This window comes from Sinohyriopsis cumingii, chromosome 5 (assembly GCF_028554795.1).
Source record: "Sinohyriopsis cumingii isolate HCF-2022 chromosome 5, ASM2855479v2, whole genome shotgun sequence".
Taxonomy (NCBI): domain Eukaryota; kingdom Metazoa; phylum Mollusca; class Bivalvia; order Unionida; family Unionidae; genus Sinohyriopsis; species Sinohyriopsis cumingii.
This window is the reverse complement of record NC_142965.1, coordinates 23,243,703-23,261,728: the sequence shown is the minus strand read 5'-3', so window position 1 is coordinate 23,261,728 and position 18,026 is coordinate 23,243,703. Positions and strand designations below refer to the sequence as shown.

General features: G+C 36.2%; 1 protein-coding gene across 4 annotated transcripts in view; it reads right to left on the bottom strand.

The window, feature by feature from the left end:
* Positions 1-649: 649 nt before the first annotated feature.
* The window catches only part of LOC149798778 (tyrosine-protein kinase Fyn-like), a 193,810-nt gene continuing 176,433 nt past the window's right edge, over positions 650-18,026 (bottom strand). For all 4 annotated transcript variants that reach the window (XM_089957649.1, XM_089957652.1, XM_089957651.1 and 1 more), the window contains 5 exons: positions 17,312-17,476; positions 13,942-14,201; positions 11,060-11,213; positions 10,490-10,621; positions 650-8,950 (listed from right to left, as the gene is read on the bottom strand). In XM_089957649.1, the coding sequence (XP_089813775.1) occupies positions 8,772-8,950; positions 10,490-10,621; positions 11,060-11,213; positions 13,942-14,201; positions 17,312-17,476 (890 nt within the window). In that variant the 3' untranslated portion in view covers positions 650-8,771. The remainder of the gene's footprint in view (positions 8,951-10,489; positions 10,622-11,059; positions 11,214-13,941; positions 14,202-17,311; positions 17,477-18,026) is intronic.

Genomic DNA, 18,026 nt, shown 5'->3' with positions numbered 1-18,026 from the left:
CAGTGTAGTGGTTAGAACGTAAGGACAATCATTTGATCAGCCTGTGGAAACTTCATGTTGGATACCAGGAACTGATATATCGTCGGTGTTATAAAAAAAAAATTAGGGGAGGGCTGCGACCAATTGGAAAATTGTAAAACTTAACCCAAATGCACTTGCCTGATCCACCTCCTTAACCTAAACAAGGGTGTTCATTTTATAGCACCCAGGGTTCACTTAGGATGTGGGTGTGTGCTTGATTAGTGATTCATCTGGGGAAAAAATATAACAATTACCTAAGAAACATATTCAATAGATATTCAATGTCAATCAACTTGGTTGCAGTCATTCCCTTTTGCTATTTTATACAAGAATTGGATTGGCTTTTGGTAACTAATAAATAAGCATTACCACTGGTAAAATCAACACTCTACAAGGCCTGGATTTTAAAATTGAGCCTTGATTGGGGAGGGTCCCTCTCAAGGTCAACACCGCTTTTGCAGGGTTGGTCACCTCCCCTTCTGTTGCACTCTCTCTCTCTCTCTGATAATCAGATGGGCAGAGAGAGACAAATGGAGAAACAGAAAGAAAAAATTACTCCAAAAAACATACACAAAAGTTAAAATAAACATTAAAGAAAAAGAAAACAGACACAATACAAGAATGATGCTATGGTTGATTTCTTTATTTTACTGAATGTCACCATGACAAAAAAATAAAAACAGCTGAACTGACAGGAGTCAAAGACGTATAGCATTTAAGTAACTTAATAACTAGTAAAACAAAAACATAACACAAACTAGATCCATCAGACAACTTAGTCAAACAGTGATTTAATTTGCTACAGTTTTGTCTGTAATATTTACATAGCATTTGTTTAATATTCAGCCAAGGTAAAGAAAGTATTTGTAATAAAAGTGAAGACAGTTATTTTAACACTGAAAGTGGGACAACATTTCTATCAGGTAATGTTATCACTCTAAAAATAATTATGCTGACCTTGAGAATAAGCCCACCCTGAACATCAGACTACCTTGAGAGTAAGTCCACCTTGAAAACAAGGTGACATTGGGAACAAGTCTACCCTGAACATAACAGATTTCAATAAAGTTTTGTTCTCTCGAGTAAGCCAGCCTGGAAACAGCTACTTAAAATATTCAATCCACATCTAGTACACACAGAAGTTGTCCTGCAGTGAGAAAAGCTTGTCTTCCCAGAGGTAATGCAGATATACATGAAAATCTAAACTGTACAATTTTGCATCAAATTAGATGCAACATATTTTTGTTGGTGCTGAATTTAAAAATGTAAAATTTTAAAAAAATCTTTCAAATCTGCAACATCATACATACATACATTCATACACACGCACACTCACACACACACATACATACATACATACATACATACATGCACAGCATTTTCCCATTTTCTACCAAAGTTCTGATAATAAACCATCCCAAAAAGTGTCCCAACCTACTAATAGGATACATTGTTTAATTGTTTAAAATTTTTAGGAGGGGGAGTCTTAACATAATAGTACAGTGTAACCTGTCTTAATGGATGGAGCTATAAAATGAACACCTGCATATAATATACATTTATGAATTTCTTTTCTTCAGTTTACTTACATACTCCCTCGGTATAATGGATACCTGTCCATCATGGACATAATTTTTTGGTTCACCTGTCTTTTGTAGGCAGATTTCTCTGTGCTATATAGTGTCTGTTGATGTTAATGGTTTCACATATGGAGGCTACATATCTGGAAGTTTTATGCTGGTGACTTGATATTCTAATGTTCTACATAGGTCATACCTGAATAAATAAATACAAAACCCTCTTGTTTCTATAAATGTGTGATGTACTGTTTTTTACACCCTCCATTTGAAGGGTATCACTACACATTACCTTAAATTCAATTAATACACAATTCATTTTCAGATTATTCAAGGAATAGCATTAGATGCTCTTGTACTGATTAGTGTTGAGAAGTCAGTCATGTGTTTCACTAAAATGTCAAATTAGTATACACTTATTAGTGTTGAGAAGTTAGTCATGTGTTTCCATAAAATATCAAATTAGTATACACTTATTAGTGTTGAGTAGTCATGTGTTTCACTAAAATGTCAAATCATTATACACTTATTAGTGTTGAGAAGTTAGTCATGTGTTTCCATAAAATAACAAATTAGTATACACTTATTGGTGTTGAGAAGTTAGTCATGTGTTTCACTAAAATGTCAAATCATTATACACTTATTAGTGTTGAGAAGTTAGTCATGTGTTTCACTAAAATGTCAAATTAGTATACACTTGTTAGTGTTGAGAAGTCAGTCATGTGTTTCACTAAAATGTCAAATCAGTTTACACTTATTACTATCAGTAACTCTTGAACTTATTGTTTTCCCTCATAACAAACAAGTTAGTATTACAAACTAGCCTCTGAAAACAGAGAACATTCAAAACTAAAATATATCCCATCAAAAGGAACTTTGGTATTCTGAGATTTCACTCGATATTTAAATTTGACAGGTCAATTTAGATGACCTTGTTTACCTCTGACCTCTTTACTCTAGTCCCTGAATAACTTAAATCTGAAGTGTGAGATTCTATACACCTTTGTGCATTCAGAACAAGACATCACTATTTCTTGTAAAGGTCTATTTACAAAAGTAATATTACAATTGCTTAAACATGCTACATTGGCAGTGATAAGAACAACATGGACATGTAAGTAACAACATGGACATGTAAGTATCAACATGGACATGAAAGTAACAACATGGTCATGTAAGTAACAACATGGACATGTAAGTAACAACATGGACATGTAAGTATCAACATGGACATGTATCAACATGGACATGTAAGTAACAACATGGACATGTAAGTAACAACATGGACATGTAAGTAACAACATGGACATGTAAGTAACAACATGGTCATGTAAGTATCAACATGGACATGTAAGTAACAACATGGACATGTAAGTAACAACATGGACATGTAAGTATCAACATGGACATGTAAGTATCAACATGGACATGAAAGTAACAACATGGTCATGTAAGTAACAACATGGACATGTAAGTAACAACATGGACATGTAAGTAACAACATGGACATGTAAGTATCAACATGGACATGTAAGTAACAACATGGTCATGTAAGTAAGAACATGGTCATGTAAGTAACAACATGGACATGTAAGTAACAACATGGACATGTAAGTAACAACATGGACATGTAAGTATCAACATGGACATGTAAGTAACAACATGGACATGTAAGTAACAACATGGACATGTAAGTATCAACATGGACATGTAAGTAACAACATGGTCATGTAAGTAACAACATGGTCATGTAAGTAACAACATGGACATGTAAGTAACAATATGGACATGTAAGTAACAACATGGACATGTAAGTAACAACATGGACATGTAAGTAACAACATGGACATGTAAGAACAACATGGACATGTAAGAACAACATGGACATGTAAGTAACAACATGGACATGTAAGTAACAACATGGACATGTAAACAAATGACTGTTTACACATGCAAACACTCTCTTCAGAACAAGTTCAAATAAGAGACACATGGGACCATTCATTTGTTTCTGCTGGACTAGATTATTTATGAATTTTCTTTGCCACTACATGCCATTAAGTGCCACAAATTAGGACAGAAACGCTATGACAAATACAAGCTTTAAAACCTCATAGTGTATAACAGCATTTCAAACATTCATAAATTAGGAAAATGAGTGAAGTCCATGTGTTCGTTTACAACATTTATTGAAGTTTTGTCCAAAATTCAGAATTTGTTTTGTTTTTGGCTAAGAATCAGGATCAGCTAATTATAAAAAAACAGAATGAATAAATCCCTGAAAAAAATCTAAAGTAAATAATTTGCGGACTACGACAAATGAACACAGCTTTGGAATTAACAGAACTCAGAATGCAATTGCACAACCAAAATGAAAAATATTCTTAAACGTAGGTAAAGAGGCACACAAAATAATTCTGACATGAACACACAAAAAAACAAGTGGCCCAAGATTGCTCAACTAGCTGGCAGTACATAAAAGCCAAATGCATGGTCATCTTGGTCAAGACATTAGTATCTATTGGACGCTTGCTTACTGGTCAAGATATCAGTATCTATTGGATACTTGCTTATTGTTAAAGGTCCTCTATGACAGGATGCATTGGTCTCACTTTATCAATTCATTTTTAGTAGATTTTGACAAGCAGATTCAAGGATTTCTCAATTTTTGGTAACAGTGACCACATGTGATTGCAGCAGATCAATATTTTGAGTACAAATAAAAAAAGAAACTTCAAGCCAGGATGCTTTCGGTAAAGTTTCATCAGAATATATTGTCAAGAAGTTTCAAGATTTTTTATATTTTTGGTAATGGCAGCCATATCTGATAGAGAATCAAGCAACATTTGCAAAATTCCAAAACGTCTTAATGCATGGATGCTTTCTGTCAAACAAACAAATTCTGTTCTGGTGTTCTGAAGAAGTCATCATTTAAAGTTTTGTTTTTAGTTTTATTAACAGCATCAGCTGTTAAAACTTCAAAACGTTCTATTTCAGGATGCTGTCTGTTACATTTGATCAAAATTTTGTACCTTTTGAGGAGAAAAAAGCTGTTTAAAGAAAAAAACTTATTTTTCTGAATTGCAACCATATTTTGTTTGTTTAAACAAACATGTATTCTGTTCAAGCCATGATGCTCCCTGTACACTCTGATCAAATTCTATTTGATATTTTGAGGAGGAGTCATTCCAAAGTTTTTCTATGTGTAGTAATGGCAGCCATATTTGATAGCACACAAGGAGCATTCGTTTGTGTAATTCTGGAATGTCTTCATGACAGGATGCTTTCTGCAATGTTGCGACATTTATATTTGATTAAGCAGTTTTGAAGGAAAAAAAATTCTGAAAAGTGTTCTGCTTTTAGTAATATTGGCTTTTATACTGCCAGAAACAGTGACCATAATCAAAAGAATGTCACATTGAACCAATAAAGGTCTTCCTACCATGATGCTTGTACTAAAATTCTATCAAATTGATTTTTGAGAGTTGTTTTTAAATGGATTTCATATCTGGGCATATCTGCTGGTGAATTTGCATCCCCTAAACAGATTTTAAAGCCCTTCATGCCTGGATGATCTGCACCAAATGTAGAAAAAAATGATCAACTGTTTGTTGTTTTTTTGCATTAGTTTAAAATAGCAATTGCTGATGGGTCCACAACATGCAATGGACATGGGGTCATACTTTGTTCACCTGGCCTGAAAACTACCTCAACAATTACCTCGCCTCAAGCCACGTGAGCTAAAAACCAATCCAGCTATGAAGATGAGAACATTTAAAAGGGAATGGTGATGAATCTCGTTCAGTCATACAAGTAAATAATAACAGACCTCAACTATAAAGCCAATACTCAACTTTTCAAATCAGACTGCACTTTCCAAATACACATATTACCTTCACTAATTAATTACCTTCTTTATATAGATGAATAGGTACTTCCCTGTTCTCTGTACAAAATTTGTACATATGTAAGTATTGTGGCTGGAGAACTATATACATCAAAGTATTTGATATTTATACCCTATATACATGTAATAAATGGCAGTGAACAGAAAGGCACGTTAAGACTTCAACTGAATGTACAATATCACGTACTTACAAGCCAGGAAATGAAACAAAATAGCTCATTAAGCAAACAAAAAGCTGGAAAACACTTTGGATTCAAAATAGTGGATGAATGTTTAAAATTCAATACACTGCACATAGGCTGGTCATAGTTTAATGAACTATAAGGCACAGTGACTACAATTACCATAGAATCTAGCTTGTAGGTCGACTGCAAACAACATTTATCCTGATCTGCCAAAGCATAATGTGGCAGCAGATCAGGATCTATGTTGTTTGCTCAAATGACCGCTCCTAACAAAATGTTGGGGCCTAACTCTGACAGCAAATTATGCAACATCTGGTCTGTTCTTTGCAAATGCACTGGACTTGTTTAAAAACAAGGAATATATACAGCATGTTTCTTCGTTAAAACATCCAACAAAATAAATTAGTCTTAAAATGAAAATTATTTCAATATTTAGATCACTACATGATCATAAGTTTTTTTAACTGCAGCTACCAACAAAACGGTCTGCTTTTCTCTCCTTTTTTAAACTAATCCAACAAAAAAAATCTGCAAAAAACAGTCCGAGGGTAATAAAATAAGGAACAATAAGGTCATCAATTTTCACTATAAATGAAAATACAAGCAGAACACAATAATAATTAAATATAATTTCAGTTTCAGTTATTCTGCCAATATTAAATTTAAGTTTTTTTTCTTCAGGACATTGTTTATAATATTTATACAATACAGTTGAATAACAAATTTCCAAAGGGCTAAAACTTTGTTGATCTGCATATAAAGCTATTTTAATGGGGACCCTTTCTTTTATTTAGTGTCAAAGCAGTAAAAGTTGTTTGGTTGGTTGTAGTTTTAAAGATTTTTTTTTTAGATCCACAAAATAAGTCAATTAAAATTCCATTGGACATTTGATGATTTAACCCATGCCTAAACTTTCAGAAGAGACAAATTTTGTAAAGCAGAAAACATTTGCAGTATTATCTATTGACATCAGATTCCTAATATCCATTTTTTAGAATCCGTTTTCTACTCAAGTGACTTTATGTGCACAAATGATGTAATACACTATTACAAACCAATGAAATAATGATAGTATATGACACTTCTAAGATGTAAAAACACCAAATTTGCTTTAATGAAAAACAAAATATGTTGTAATGATACAAATTTGCATTTAAAAAATGTGCTTAAAATGACAGTTACATACCATATATACTCACATACAAGTCCAGTCTAACTGCAAACTCAGATCTGCTATTGTATAATGCACCAATCTACGGTCCTTGTTTTATTCATAACTCCTAACAATCTACACACCAGCAGATCTGGGTCTTTGCAACCTGCAGCTGGAACTGACTTGTAAACAAGTAGATGTGATTATCTTTATTCTTTACCCCATCAGTGAATTAAAAGTAAAAATGTGCCAAATAAGCATGAAAATCAGCACATGATCACTAAGGAAGAGTTATATGAACACTATCACAATATCAAGGTCAGAGACTTAGAATATATTATTATTTCAGAAATTTGTCCACACTTTTCTGAACTGAATGGCCAATGACTAAACAAGTTCATTCAATAAATAGAACATGGCCTTCTGTACTAGACTTTTTACAAACTAAAAAATGTAAAGATCAACATACAATGTAAGGATACAACAGTTACCAAAATTTATAAACGTGTACATGGTATGCAATAACCAAAACAATGCATCAGATCAATTCATAACTAAGCTTTCTATCATTTAACACATTCAGCTTAGAGATGGACAGATTTGTACATGTACACCACTGACAATATGCATGCCATGTTGCTCGACTTACAGCTGTTTTAACTGCTCTGTGCCTTTGTATTTTTTTTGTATTATCATATGATTCAATTTCAAAGACCTATCTTTGCTGAACATAAATTGCAATTTAGGCAAAGCATCCTACGGATTGTCTTTATAACATCCTGTATACAAAGAAAAATCGACAATGCTACTGGAGCTAAAGCCTGGAGACGTGTTTTGTAGGATGGTAAGAACCCACAGTGGCTTACAAACCTGAAATGGCATTTCTTTAAAATAAAATGTTACTCCACAAAGGTTTGATGTTTAATGTGTGACACAACAGATTCTCATCAACTCTGCTTCTTTCCTACTGATGTCACACGATTTGAAAATCATCCATACTTTAAGAAAACAATTAAAAGAAGAATCCTGTTACACAGATATCTTAAGCAGAGATGTGAAAATATAGTATTTAAGTGCATGTACGTTCACACATTTAACTATTCTGTAAACATTTACAGGGAGTAAACTAAAGTTGTTGACACATGTAGATGTTGCAGTCTTAATGCAGTTGTGAATATCTTGACATTTATTGCATTAATAAATTGAGCCTAGCATATGGATAATTAGAAAGATACCAGATTTGGTGCTTAACAACTGGTGAGAACAAAATCCATGCTGTGGTTTTTAACAAGGTCCTCTGGTTCTGAATGCCATTTTGTAGGGTTTAAGAGCAACTCAGCTGATATGTTTTATTATTAATTATCAGGATACATAATATTGGATCTGCTTCAGAAGTGGATGTTTGTAGACAATAGTTTGGCACCAAAGAATAACATCTTTATTAACGATGACTGGAATTACCTCCCTTCAACTATGAAATCCATTCAAAGTCTTGCATGAGGAATCTTCATGATTATGCATGTAATTTTTCCAGCACTCCTGGCATCCTTTATTCCAAGAACATTAGCCATGTACCTGACTTTAGGACATACTAGTTCATCATTTCAAAGCTAATTAGTATCTTCCAGTCAAAAACACTAGTTACTTACAAAAGCACTTGCAAAACCCTAACTACCAACTACCTCATAAAGCATTCCATCCACTCTTCTCACTTAGAATCTGCAACAGCTTGGCATGAACACAGAAAAATAGTAAAACAAGGTTTACTTCTGGTGGTATTTACTGACCATCTAGTAACAGTGGACAGTTTACCACAACAACGGAAATAATGCCAATGCTATGTGGGCAGGCCATTTGTGTCTTCTTCATGTTACTTTCCATGAATCAGTGATACCTTATCCCTCTAATGTGTCTGTCCATTGTTTCTGTCATGATGGTGCTTGCCAGTCGTGAAGAAAAGTGTTGAGAAAGTCAAAAGAGGGACGTGACTGAGGACTGAGACTCCAACACGTCAATACCACATCATACACTTCTGTCGGACACAGTTCTGGTTTCGGCATTCGATAGCCATGTTGCACATGTTCAAAAGCTTCCTTACTTCCCATACCTACAATGAATAAACATTATTCTATATTAGGAGGTGTTCTTTATAGTCTGTAAATACTTGTTTATGGGTAAAATTTGTTTCAAACGGAGCAAGTTACAAATTCTTTGTTTCCTGGTTTTGTGAAGTTGTGTGTGTGTGTGTGTGTGTGTGCACATGACTCTTGTAATTATCTTCATCTGGAGGATTCCAATTATAGACATAGAGACAGACTTTCAAGACAAACATACAAAAAAAGAACTTGTGTGAGAGATCATACCAGCAAATGACTCCCTACTATGTGTGAATACAAATGACTCCCTACTATGTTCGAATACAAATGACTCCCTACTATGTGTGAATATCTCAATACAAAGCAACACAAGGACTGTCAAAGGAAAGTCAAGCCATGCACTCCACACATAGTGCTCTATGAAGCAACCCTATGATCCATTTGAGCTAGTAGCTCAGTCCACAAGAGCTGATACTGTTTAGCAACCATACAATCCACAAGAGCTGATACTGTTTAGCAACTATAATACAATCCACAAAAGCTGGTGCTCAACACAGCGACCATGTGTCCCACCTGAGCTAATACTTTTTATAGCAGCCATGTAATCCACATCAACTAGTACTCTAGACAGTCAAGCCATTCACTCAACATAAGCTGTCAAGGGACAGTCAAGCCATTCACTCCACATAAGCTGTCAAGGGATAGTCAAGCCATTCACTCCACATAAGCTGTCAAGGGATAGTCAAGCCATTCACTCCACATAAGCCATCATGGGACAGTGAAGCCATTCACTCAACATAAGCTGTCAAGGGACAGTCAAGCCATTCACTCCACATAAGCTGTCAAGGGATAGTCAAGCCATTCACTCCACATACGCTGTCAAGGGATAGTCAAGCCATTCACTCCACATAAGCTGTCAAGGGATAGTCAAGCCATTCACTCCACATAAGCCATCATGGGACAGTGAAGCCATTCACTCCACATAAGCTGTCAAGGGATAGTCAAGCCATTCACTCCACATACGCTGTCAAGGGATAGTCAAGCCATTCACTCCACATAAGCTGTCAAGGGATAGTCAAGCCATTCACTCCACATAAGCCATCATGGGACAGTGAAGCCATTCACTCCACATAAGCTGTCAAGGGACAGTGAAGCCATTCACTCCACATAAGCTGTCATGGGACAGTGAAGCCATTCACTCCACATAAGCTGTCATGGGACAGTGAAGCCATTCACTCCACATAAGCCATCATGGGACAGTCAAGCCATTCACTCCACATACGCTGTCAAGGGATAGTCAAGCCATTCACTCCACATAAGCCATCATGGGACAGTGAAGCCATTCACTCCACATACGCTGTCAAGGGACAGTCAAGTCATTCACTCCACATAAGCCGTCAAGGGACAGTCAAGTCATGCACTCCACATAAGCTGTCATGGGACAGTCAAGTCATGCACTCCACATGAACTAGTACTCCATGAAGCAACCAAAATCCACATGAACTAATTAATGCTCTTCAAATCAATTTACACACTGTTAAAGATCTTACCATCATATGGTTCCTTGCCGTGTGTGAATATTTCCAACAGAAGAATTCCAAATGACCAGACATCGGCCTTCGTGCTATACTTGTTGTACAGCAAAACCTCTGGTGCCATCCATTTTATTGCCATTTTCAAACCTAAAGAAATATACCATAAGAATTTCAATATGAAACTTTACACCAAATATATTTTCAGTTTTAGAACAAAGTTTAGAAAAGGTTGTAAAATAACTTTTTAATTTATATTCAGATAAATGTTCAATGTAAAACAAAGCGTAAATTGATTTTGTTTAGAGAAAAAATGTTAAAACTGTACGTAAAAAAATAAATAATCTTCAGTACATATATCAGCATTGCATGTCCTTCAAAATGGAATTTTCCACACATTACAACACAGCACAGAATCAAATGCTTCTTCATTATAAAAGCTTCACACCCTGAAGATATTCCACTGCTTTCTGCTGATATGGAAAAAAAAGTTCTCTCTCAAATATTTATGTCTATAATAAAGGAACTGTGTCACTTGTTGTAAAGTTATTCAGTCTTAGATATTCCTAGATCCTTCATCATAATTACCTCTTCTAAAGTTAAAATCTGGATCATCAGCACATTTAGTCATACCAAACCCAGCAATTTTTACTTTGTTCTGTTCACCAACAAGAATATTTCTTGCCCCCAAGTTTCTGTGTATAAATTTTTCTTTTTCCATGTAGGCCATACCATCAGCAATCTGAAAGGTAAAGGAAAGGATCAGCATCAAACTTTATTCCTGGCTCCCTTTTGGATGGTGAAATGTGCTGCTTGATAGATACATACCTTTAAAGGAATAATTTCCAATTCAATTTAAAAACCTATTTGGGGAGATGGTAAAACTAATTTTCATTTTGTAATACTCACCAACCTATATTGTTTAGCCTACCCTTTCCACAATGGAAAAACCATAGACCATGCCAGATGCAGTATCCTTCTGAATACCTACATCAACTCAGTCTGGCTCCACATCATAGGCCCATGCAGAAGACCATCCCTCAATTCTTTTCTTGAATCTTGACTGCAGAATTTGAGCTTGGCAGGAGGAGAGCATCCAACAATGACAGGTAAGTATTAAATATTTAAAACACATTCCCAGCCTTCCAAATTGAAAACAATAATATCAGAAATTTTACATCTCACTAATGTTTAGCTGAATCTGTTAGTATAGTAATAAGGGAGGCTGATGATCCAAATTGTTTCAATTTATTAGTAATAAGGAAGGCTGATGATCTAAATTGGTTGAATTTGTCAGTAAGGTGGGAGGCTGAAGATCCAAATTGTTTAAATTTGTCAGTAAGGTGGGAGGCTGAAGATCCAAATTGTTTGAATTTGTCAGTAAGGTGGGAGGCTGAAGATCCAAATTGTTTGAATTTGTCAGTAAGGTGGGAGGCTGAAGATCCAAATTGTTTGAATTTGTCAGTAAGGTGGGAGGCTGAAGATCCAAATTGCTTGAATTTGTCAGTAAGGTGGGAGGCTGAAGATCCAAATTGTTTGAATTTGTCAGTAAGGTGGGAGGCTGAAGATCTGAATTGGAACAAAATTCTCACCTTAAGGAGAAGCTTCCACTGTTCTTAATGTTCCACTGTTCCCTTATTACTAACAGATTAAACTGCCACAGGTTACATCACTATTTGTGCTGCAAGAATTTTTACCCCAGAGAAGAAAATACTTTGTTTCTGACTTGGTAAGGACAGAAAGAAAAAGGGAGAAGGTTTTATGCTATTGCTAAAACACAGCCATTATAATATCCTCCAAAGACAAATGAGATGGGCCCAAAATGAAGCGAAAGCCCTAACTTTATTCTCTTAAAGAGAGTTCTTTCTTACAGAGGAACTCATAAGCTCTCTTGTGACTCGAGTATTGGATGCTTGTGACCCGAGCATTAGACTCTTGTGACTCAAGTATTAGACTCTTGTGACCTGAGCATTAAACTCTTGTGACCCAAGCATTAGACTCCTGTGACTAGAGTATTAGACTCTTGTGACCCAAGAATTAGACTCCTGCGACTAGAGTATTAGCCTCGTGTGACCCAAGCATTAGACTCTTGCGACTCAAGTATCAGACTTGTGACCCAAACATTAGACTTGTGACCCAAACATAAGACTCCTGTGACTAGAGTATTAGACTCCTGTGACTAGAGGATAAGACTTTTGTGACTAGAATATTAGACTCTTGTGACTCAAGTATTATACTCTTGTGACCCAAGCATTAGACTCCTGTGACTAGAGTATGACTCGTGTGACCTGAATATTAGACTCTTGTGACTAGAATATTAGATTCTTGTGACCTGAGCATTAGACTCCTGTGACTAGAGTATTAGACTCTTGTGACCTGAGCATTAGACTCCTGTAACTCAAGTATTAGACTCCTGTGACTAGAGTATTAGACTCTTGTGAAAAGAATATTAGACTCTTGTGACCTGAGCATTAGACTCCTGTGACTAAAGTATTAGACTCTTGTGACTCCAGTATAAGACTCTGAGAAAAAACACTTTGGCTCAGGCTTAATACAGACAGAAGGAAAAAGGGAGAAGGTTGTATGCAGTTGCCAAAATACAGCCTCCATAATGTCCTCCAAAGATGAATGACCAAGAGGCCCAAAATGTCAAGATAGCCCTTACTTTAAGGGCTTCTATTCTTTTAACAGAGAAGTCTTGCTCAAAGTGGAGCAGTCAAGCTCTCTTGCACTGCAAGTATTGGACTCGAAGAAAAATACCTCAGCTCTGGTTGTGATAAGGATCGAAGGTAAAAGGAGAAAGTTATTATGTGACTGCCAAACACAGCCTTCATGTCCTCAAAAGTTTCTCAAGAAAGAGAGTTCTTGTTCCTTGCTTTAAGACTATAGGCCTTAATATGTGTTGCTGCCTTCTTCCCAGAAGATTTACCCTCATTATCCAAGAAGATTTATTTCTCCCTCTTTTATTTGGAGGAGTGCACTCAATCCCAACATCAAGCCGAGAAGCTGTTTCCGTGTCAAAGTTGGTAACAGCTGCTCTCTCCAGGAAGATGCCATCACTTCCTCATTCATTCAGGGTGATGCATTCAATCTCAGTATTGGAAAGTATCCTTGGGATTCAGAGGGAGAAGAGGAAAAATATACTTCCTTCCTTGTTTGATAGTTATTCCTATTTTTGGCATGGTTTCAGATAGTCTGGCCACGAATGAGATGGTTGTATCCTGTATCCTACACAATACAGATGTACATTTCTACTTTCCAACTTTTGTATAATGTTAGAAAAACATTCTGCTGTTTGCAGTAATCTAATAATCTAAGCATTCTGTTCCTTAAATAATTCAGAGATAAAGTCAAAAATCTTGGCAAGGCAGATTTTACACTGGGCTTTATACACTGTCTTATAAAGGGCATAAATATCTCTATCTGATTTTAAGGTATGATTTTTTAAAAATATAAATAATTAAACCAACCTGTGCTGCTATCCACATGAGTTGTGAGACTTTCAAATCCCTGCCTTTGCCCTCTCGGAGATGGAGAGATAGTCTGCCATTTGCCATGTACTCCGTGACCAAGTAGACCGGTTCTGTTTCACTGCACACTGCCAGCAGAGTGATTATATTTGTATGCTGCAATGTCTTTAATATTTGGGCTTCATCAAGAAAAGCTGATGTTTTAACAGCTTCTGGTTTTTGCATTTTGACAGCGACATCTCTGCACTGGTTCCACTTTCCTGTAAAATTGTACAAATGTTTGTAAATTAAAATCTGATTTTACACAGAAAAGCATCTGGGCATATGCTTGACACTTATTCTGTAAAGAAAAAATTACTCAGGGTTTTTCTTGAACCACAAAGTGAGAGTTCCTGTCTATTTAAAACACAAAAATTCTCTCTAGGAGCCTCTACTTTTGAGATATACTACAAACGTAAGTGGGGCCCCGAGTGGCCGAGTGGTCTAAAGCGCTCTTCGTTACGGATCACTGCCATCTCACCTCTGTCTGCGGCGGTTCGAGTCTAAGATTCAGCCAATGTGGGCATGTGAGAAAGCTTGTCAGTAGCTTCTCGTGGGTCGGTGGTTCTTTCCAGGGTTTTCCGGGTTCTTCCTCCACCATTAATACTGGCCGCCATGTATAGCCTATCGTGCTGAAAAATGGCGTTAAACCCCACAACAACAACAACAACAAACGTAAGTAGCTCTGCCTTAGAGGACAGATGAAAGAATCAAAGGACACACAATGCAAGTAGTACTTCCAAAAAGGACAGATGAAATAATCAATGGACACACAATGTAAGTAATACTGCCAAGAGGACAGATGAAAGAATCAATGGACACACAATGTTAAGTAGTCCTGCCAAAGAGGACAGATGAAAGAATCCATTGACACACAGTGTAAGTAGTCCTGCCAAAGAGGACAGGTGAAAGAATCAATGGACACACAATGCAAGTAGTACTGCCAGATGACAGATGAAAGAATCAATGGACACACAATACAAGTAGTACTGCCAGAGGACAGATTAAAGAATCAATTGACACACAGTGCAAGTAGTCCTGCCAAAGAGGAGAGATGAAAGAATCAATGGACACACAATGTAAGTAGTCCTGCCAGAGGACAGATGAAAGAGTCAATGGACACACAATGTAAGTAGTCCTGCCTAAAAGGACAGATGAAATAATCAATGGACACACAATGTAAGCAGTCCTGCCTAAGAGAACAAATGACATGACAGAATCAACTGACACACCAAATAATCATTCCCCAGACTACATAAGAAAGAATCAAAGGGCACACCAAATAACCCTCCTTGCCTAAGAGGACATATGAAAGCAAAAGACACACCAAATAAGTCCCACTCTCAAGAAAAGATGAAAGAATGGGCACACCAAATCAGTAGCCCGGCCTAAGAGGGCAGATATAAGAATCAATGAGGACACCAAATAAGAAGTCCTGCCTAACAGCACAGATGAAAGAATTGATGAATATATGATGCAAGTAGACCATAATAAGAGGACAGATGGAAGAATTAAAGTGATTACAATGTAAATAGTCCTGCCTAAGATGACAGATTAAAGAATCAATGGTAACATGATGTCAGTAGTCCTGGTTAGAGGACAGATTAAATGGATCAATGGGAATATCCAGGATAGAAGACAGATGAAAGGATCAATGGGAATATGATGTATGTAGTCCTGCCAAAGAGGACAGATGAAAGATTTAATGGACACACCAAGTAAGTAACCCCGCCCAAGAGGATAGATGAAAGAATCAATGAATACCAAGTTATTAACTTTGCCAAGGAGAACAGATGAGAGAATCAATGTGCACACGAAGTAGTCGTGTCTAGGAAGACAAATGAAAGAATTAATAGGCACAACACAAAATAGTCCTGCCTAAGGGAATAGATGAAAGAAACAATGGGCACAACATGCAGCCCTGCCCCATATGAAAGAATTAATGGGCACCCAATGCAGTCCTGCCTAAGGGGATATATGAAAGAATTAACGGACACACTAAGTAGTAATTCCTAAGGGGATAGATGCAAGAATCAATGACTAAACCAAGTATGTAGTCATGCCCAAGATGACATAAGAAAGAATCAATGTGCAAACCAAATATGTTGTCCTGCCTAAGAGGACAGATGAACAAATCAATGGGCTCAATAAGTAGTCCTTCCCAAGAGGACAGATTAAAGAATTAATGAGCAAACCAAATATGTAGTCCTGCCTAAGAGGACAGATGAACAAATCAATGGGCTCAATAAGTAGTCCTTCCCATGAGGACAGATTAAAGAATCAATGAGCAAACCAAGCATGTAGTCCTTCCTAAGACAGATGAAATAACTGATGTGCACACCAAGTAGTCCTGCCTAAGGTGACATATGAAAGAATCAAAAGGCACACAAAGTATGTAGTCACACCCAAGTGGACAGGTAGTCCTGCCTATAAGGACAGATGAAAGAATCAATGGCTACATCAAGTTGTCCTTCCTTGTAGAAGAAAACTGGCTTCAAAATCAGTTACAATCAATACATATTTGAAATGAAATCAAGATGGTGATGATGCCATGATGATGAAAAGAATTACAACAGCTAAAGATAACATTTCAAATGTCTTCTCAGATTATAAATAGAACAGTCAAATATATACATGTCCCAAAGTTACAGTGTATTTGATGACTAATTTGATTGTATCCATTTGCTTTTTTTGATACAGTTTTGTATTACATACACAATTTTAATAAACTGGACATTTTGGTTCATTCTACTCTAAAATAATGGCAAATGAACCCAAGTTTCATCTACAGTGGAAACATGTAAATCAGTTGTCAAGACCACTGGCTTCTTTTCATAATTACTGAAGTATTTAGTATCATATTTATCATTGTGTTTAACAGTAAACAGAAACAGTGGAGGAGGAATCACTGTTTTACCAAATGTCTTCTTAATTCCCAATATTCTGGTACATTAAATACAAGACTGTCATTATCTGTAAAACTGGCTATTATGTGTTTCTCTTTTCTATTCACTACAAGATTGCTGACATGAAGTTTTTATGCCTTTTCTTATGGAAGGTATTCCAACTTCTGACAGCTTGTTGGCGGTGGTGGTGGTGGGGTCAGTGGATCCCTTGATGTCCCAGATTTTCAAATAACACTGTAAATCATCATTTCTTGTTTAGCCTTAGTCTGACATCACATCTTGGAATACCATATTTTGCTTTTTTAAAATGTTAAGCTCCACGATGAGTACTTTATATGCAGGGGATTGGGTTTACCTAAATTAGTGAACTTATTGCCCAACACCAACTGCTGCCATCGTACAGCAACAAATATGTTGATACTTACCAAGCCAGACTTCCGCAAACTGGCCACTGCCTATCTTCCTGAGGAGACAAATGGATTCACGTGTAGTTCCAAACTCATCTTGCTTGCCTCGATCCATTGCCCAAATCAATGACCGTGGCTTTTGACATACTTGTGTCAATTTGCAGCACAAGCCATCTGCTACTTCTAGAAAAGGAAGTAGGGATAAAATAAATAATCAGGGCTGAGATATTACATTCAAATGCACTTTGGATCATAAAAAAAATGGGTTCAACAATTACTGGGCCAGCACAAAAGTCAAGCTGACTTTGGTAACAAGTATTAGAACTAAGTAAAAATTATGGAACTTCCATGAGCATATTACATTGTATCCTCTACCAGAATACTAAATTGTACTTACACAGGTTAATATCACATCTTATTTTGGCATTCTGAGCACAGACTATATTTATAACAACAATCAGATATAGTTGCTCACCAAAAATATGGGCCAATAATAAAACATGGAACTTTTCAATGACTTTTAATGTGTCATTAAAAGACATTTGCCACCCCAAACACATAAACTCAGCATATATGATAATTAATGAACTGCTTATAATAGAATAAATAATGGATTAGATTACTGTAAAAATGTTTTCAGCTAAGCTGGCTTTACAGACTAGTGTAATCCCCATATCTGATGCAGTTCACAGTCATAACAAAGTGCTTCTGAATAGGTCTTATAAAAGACTTC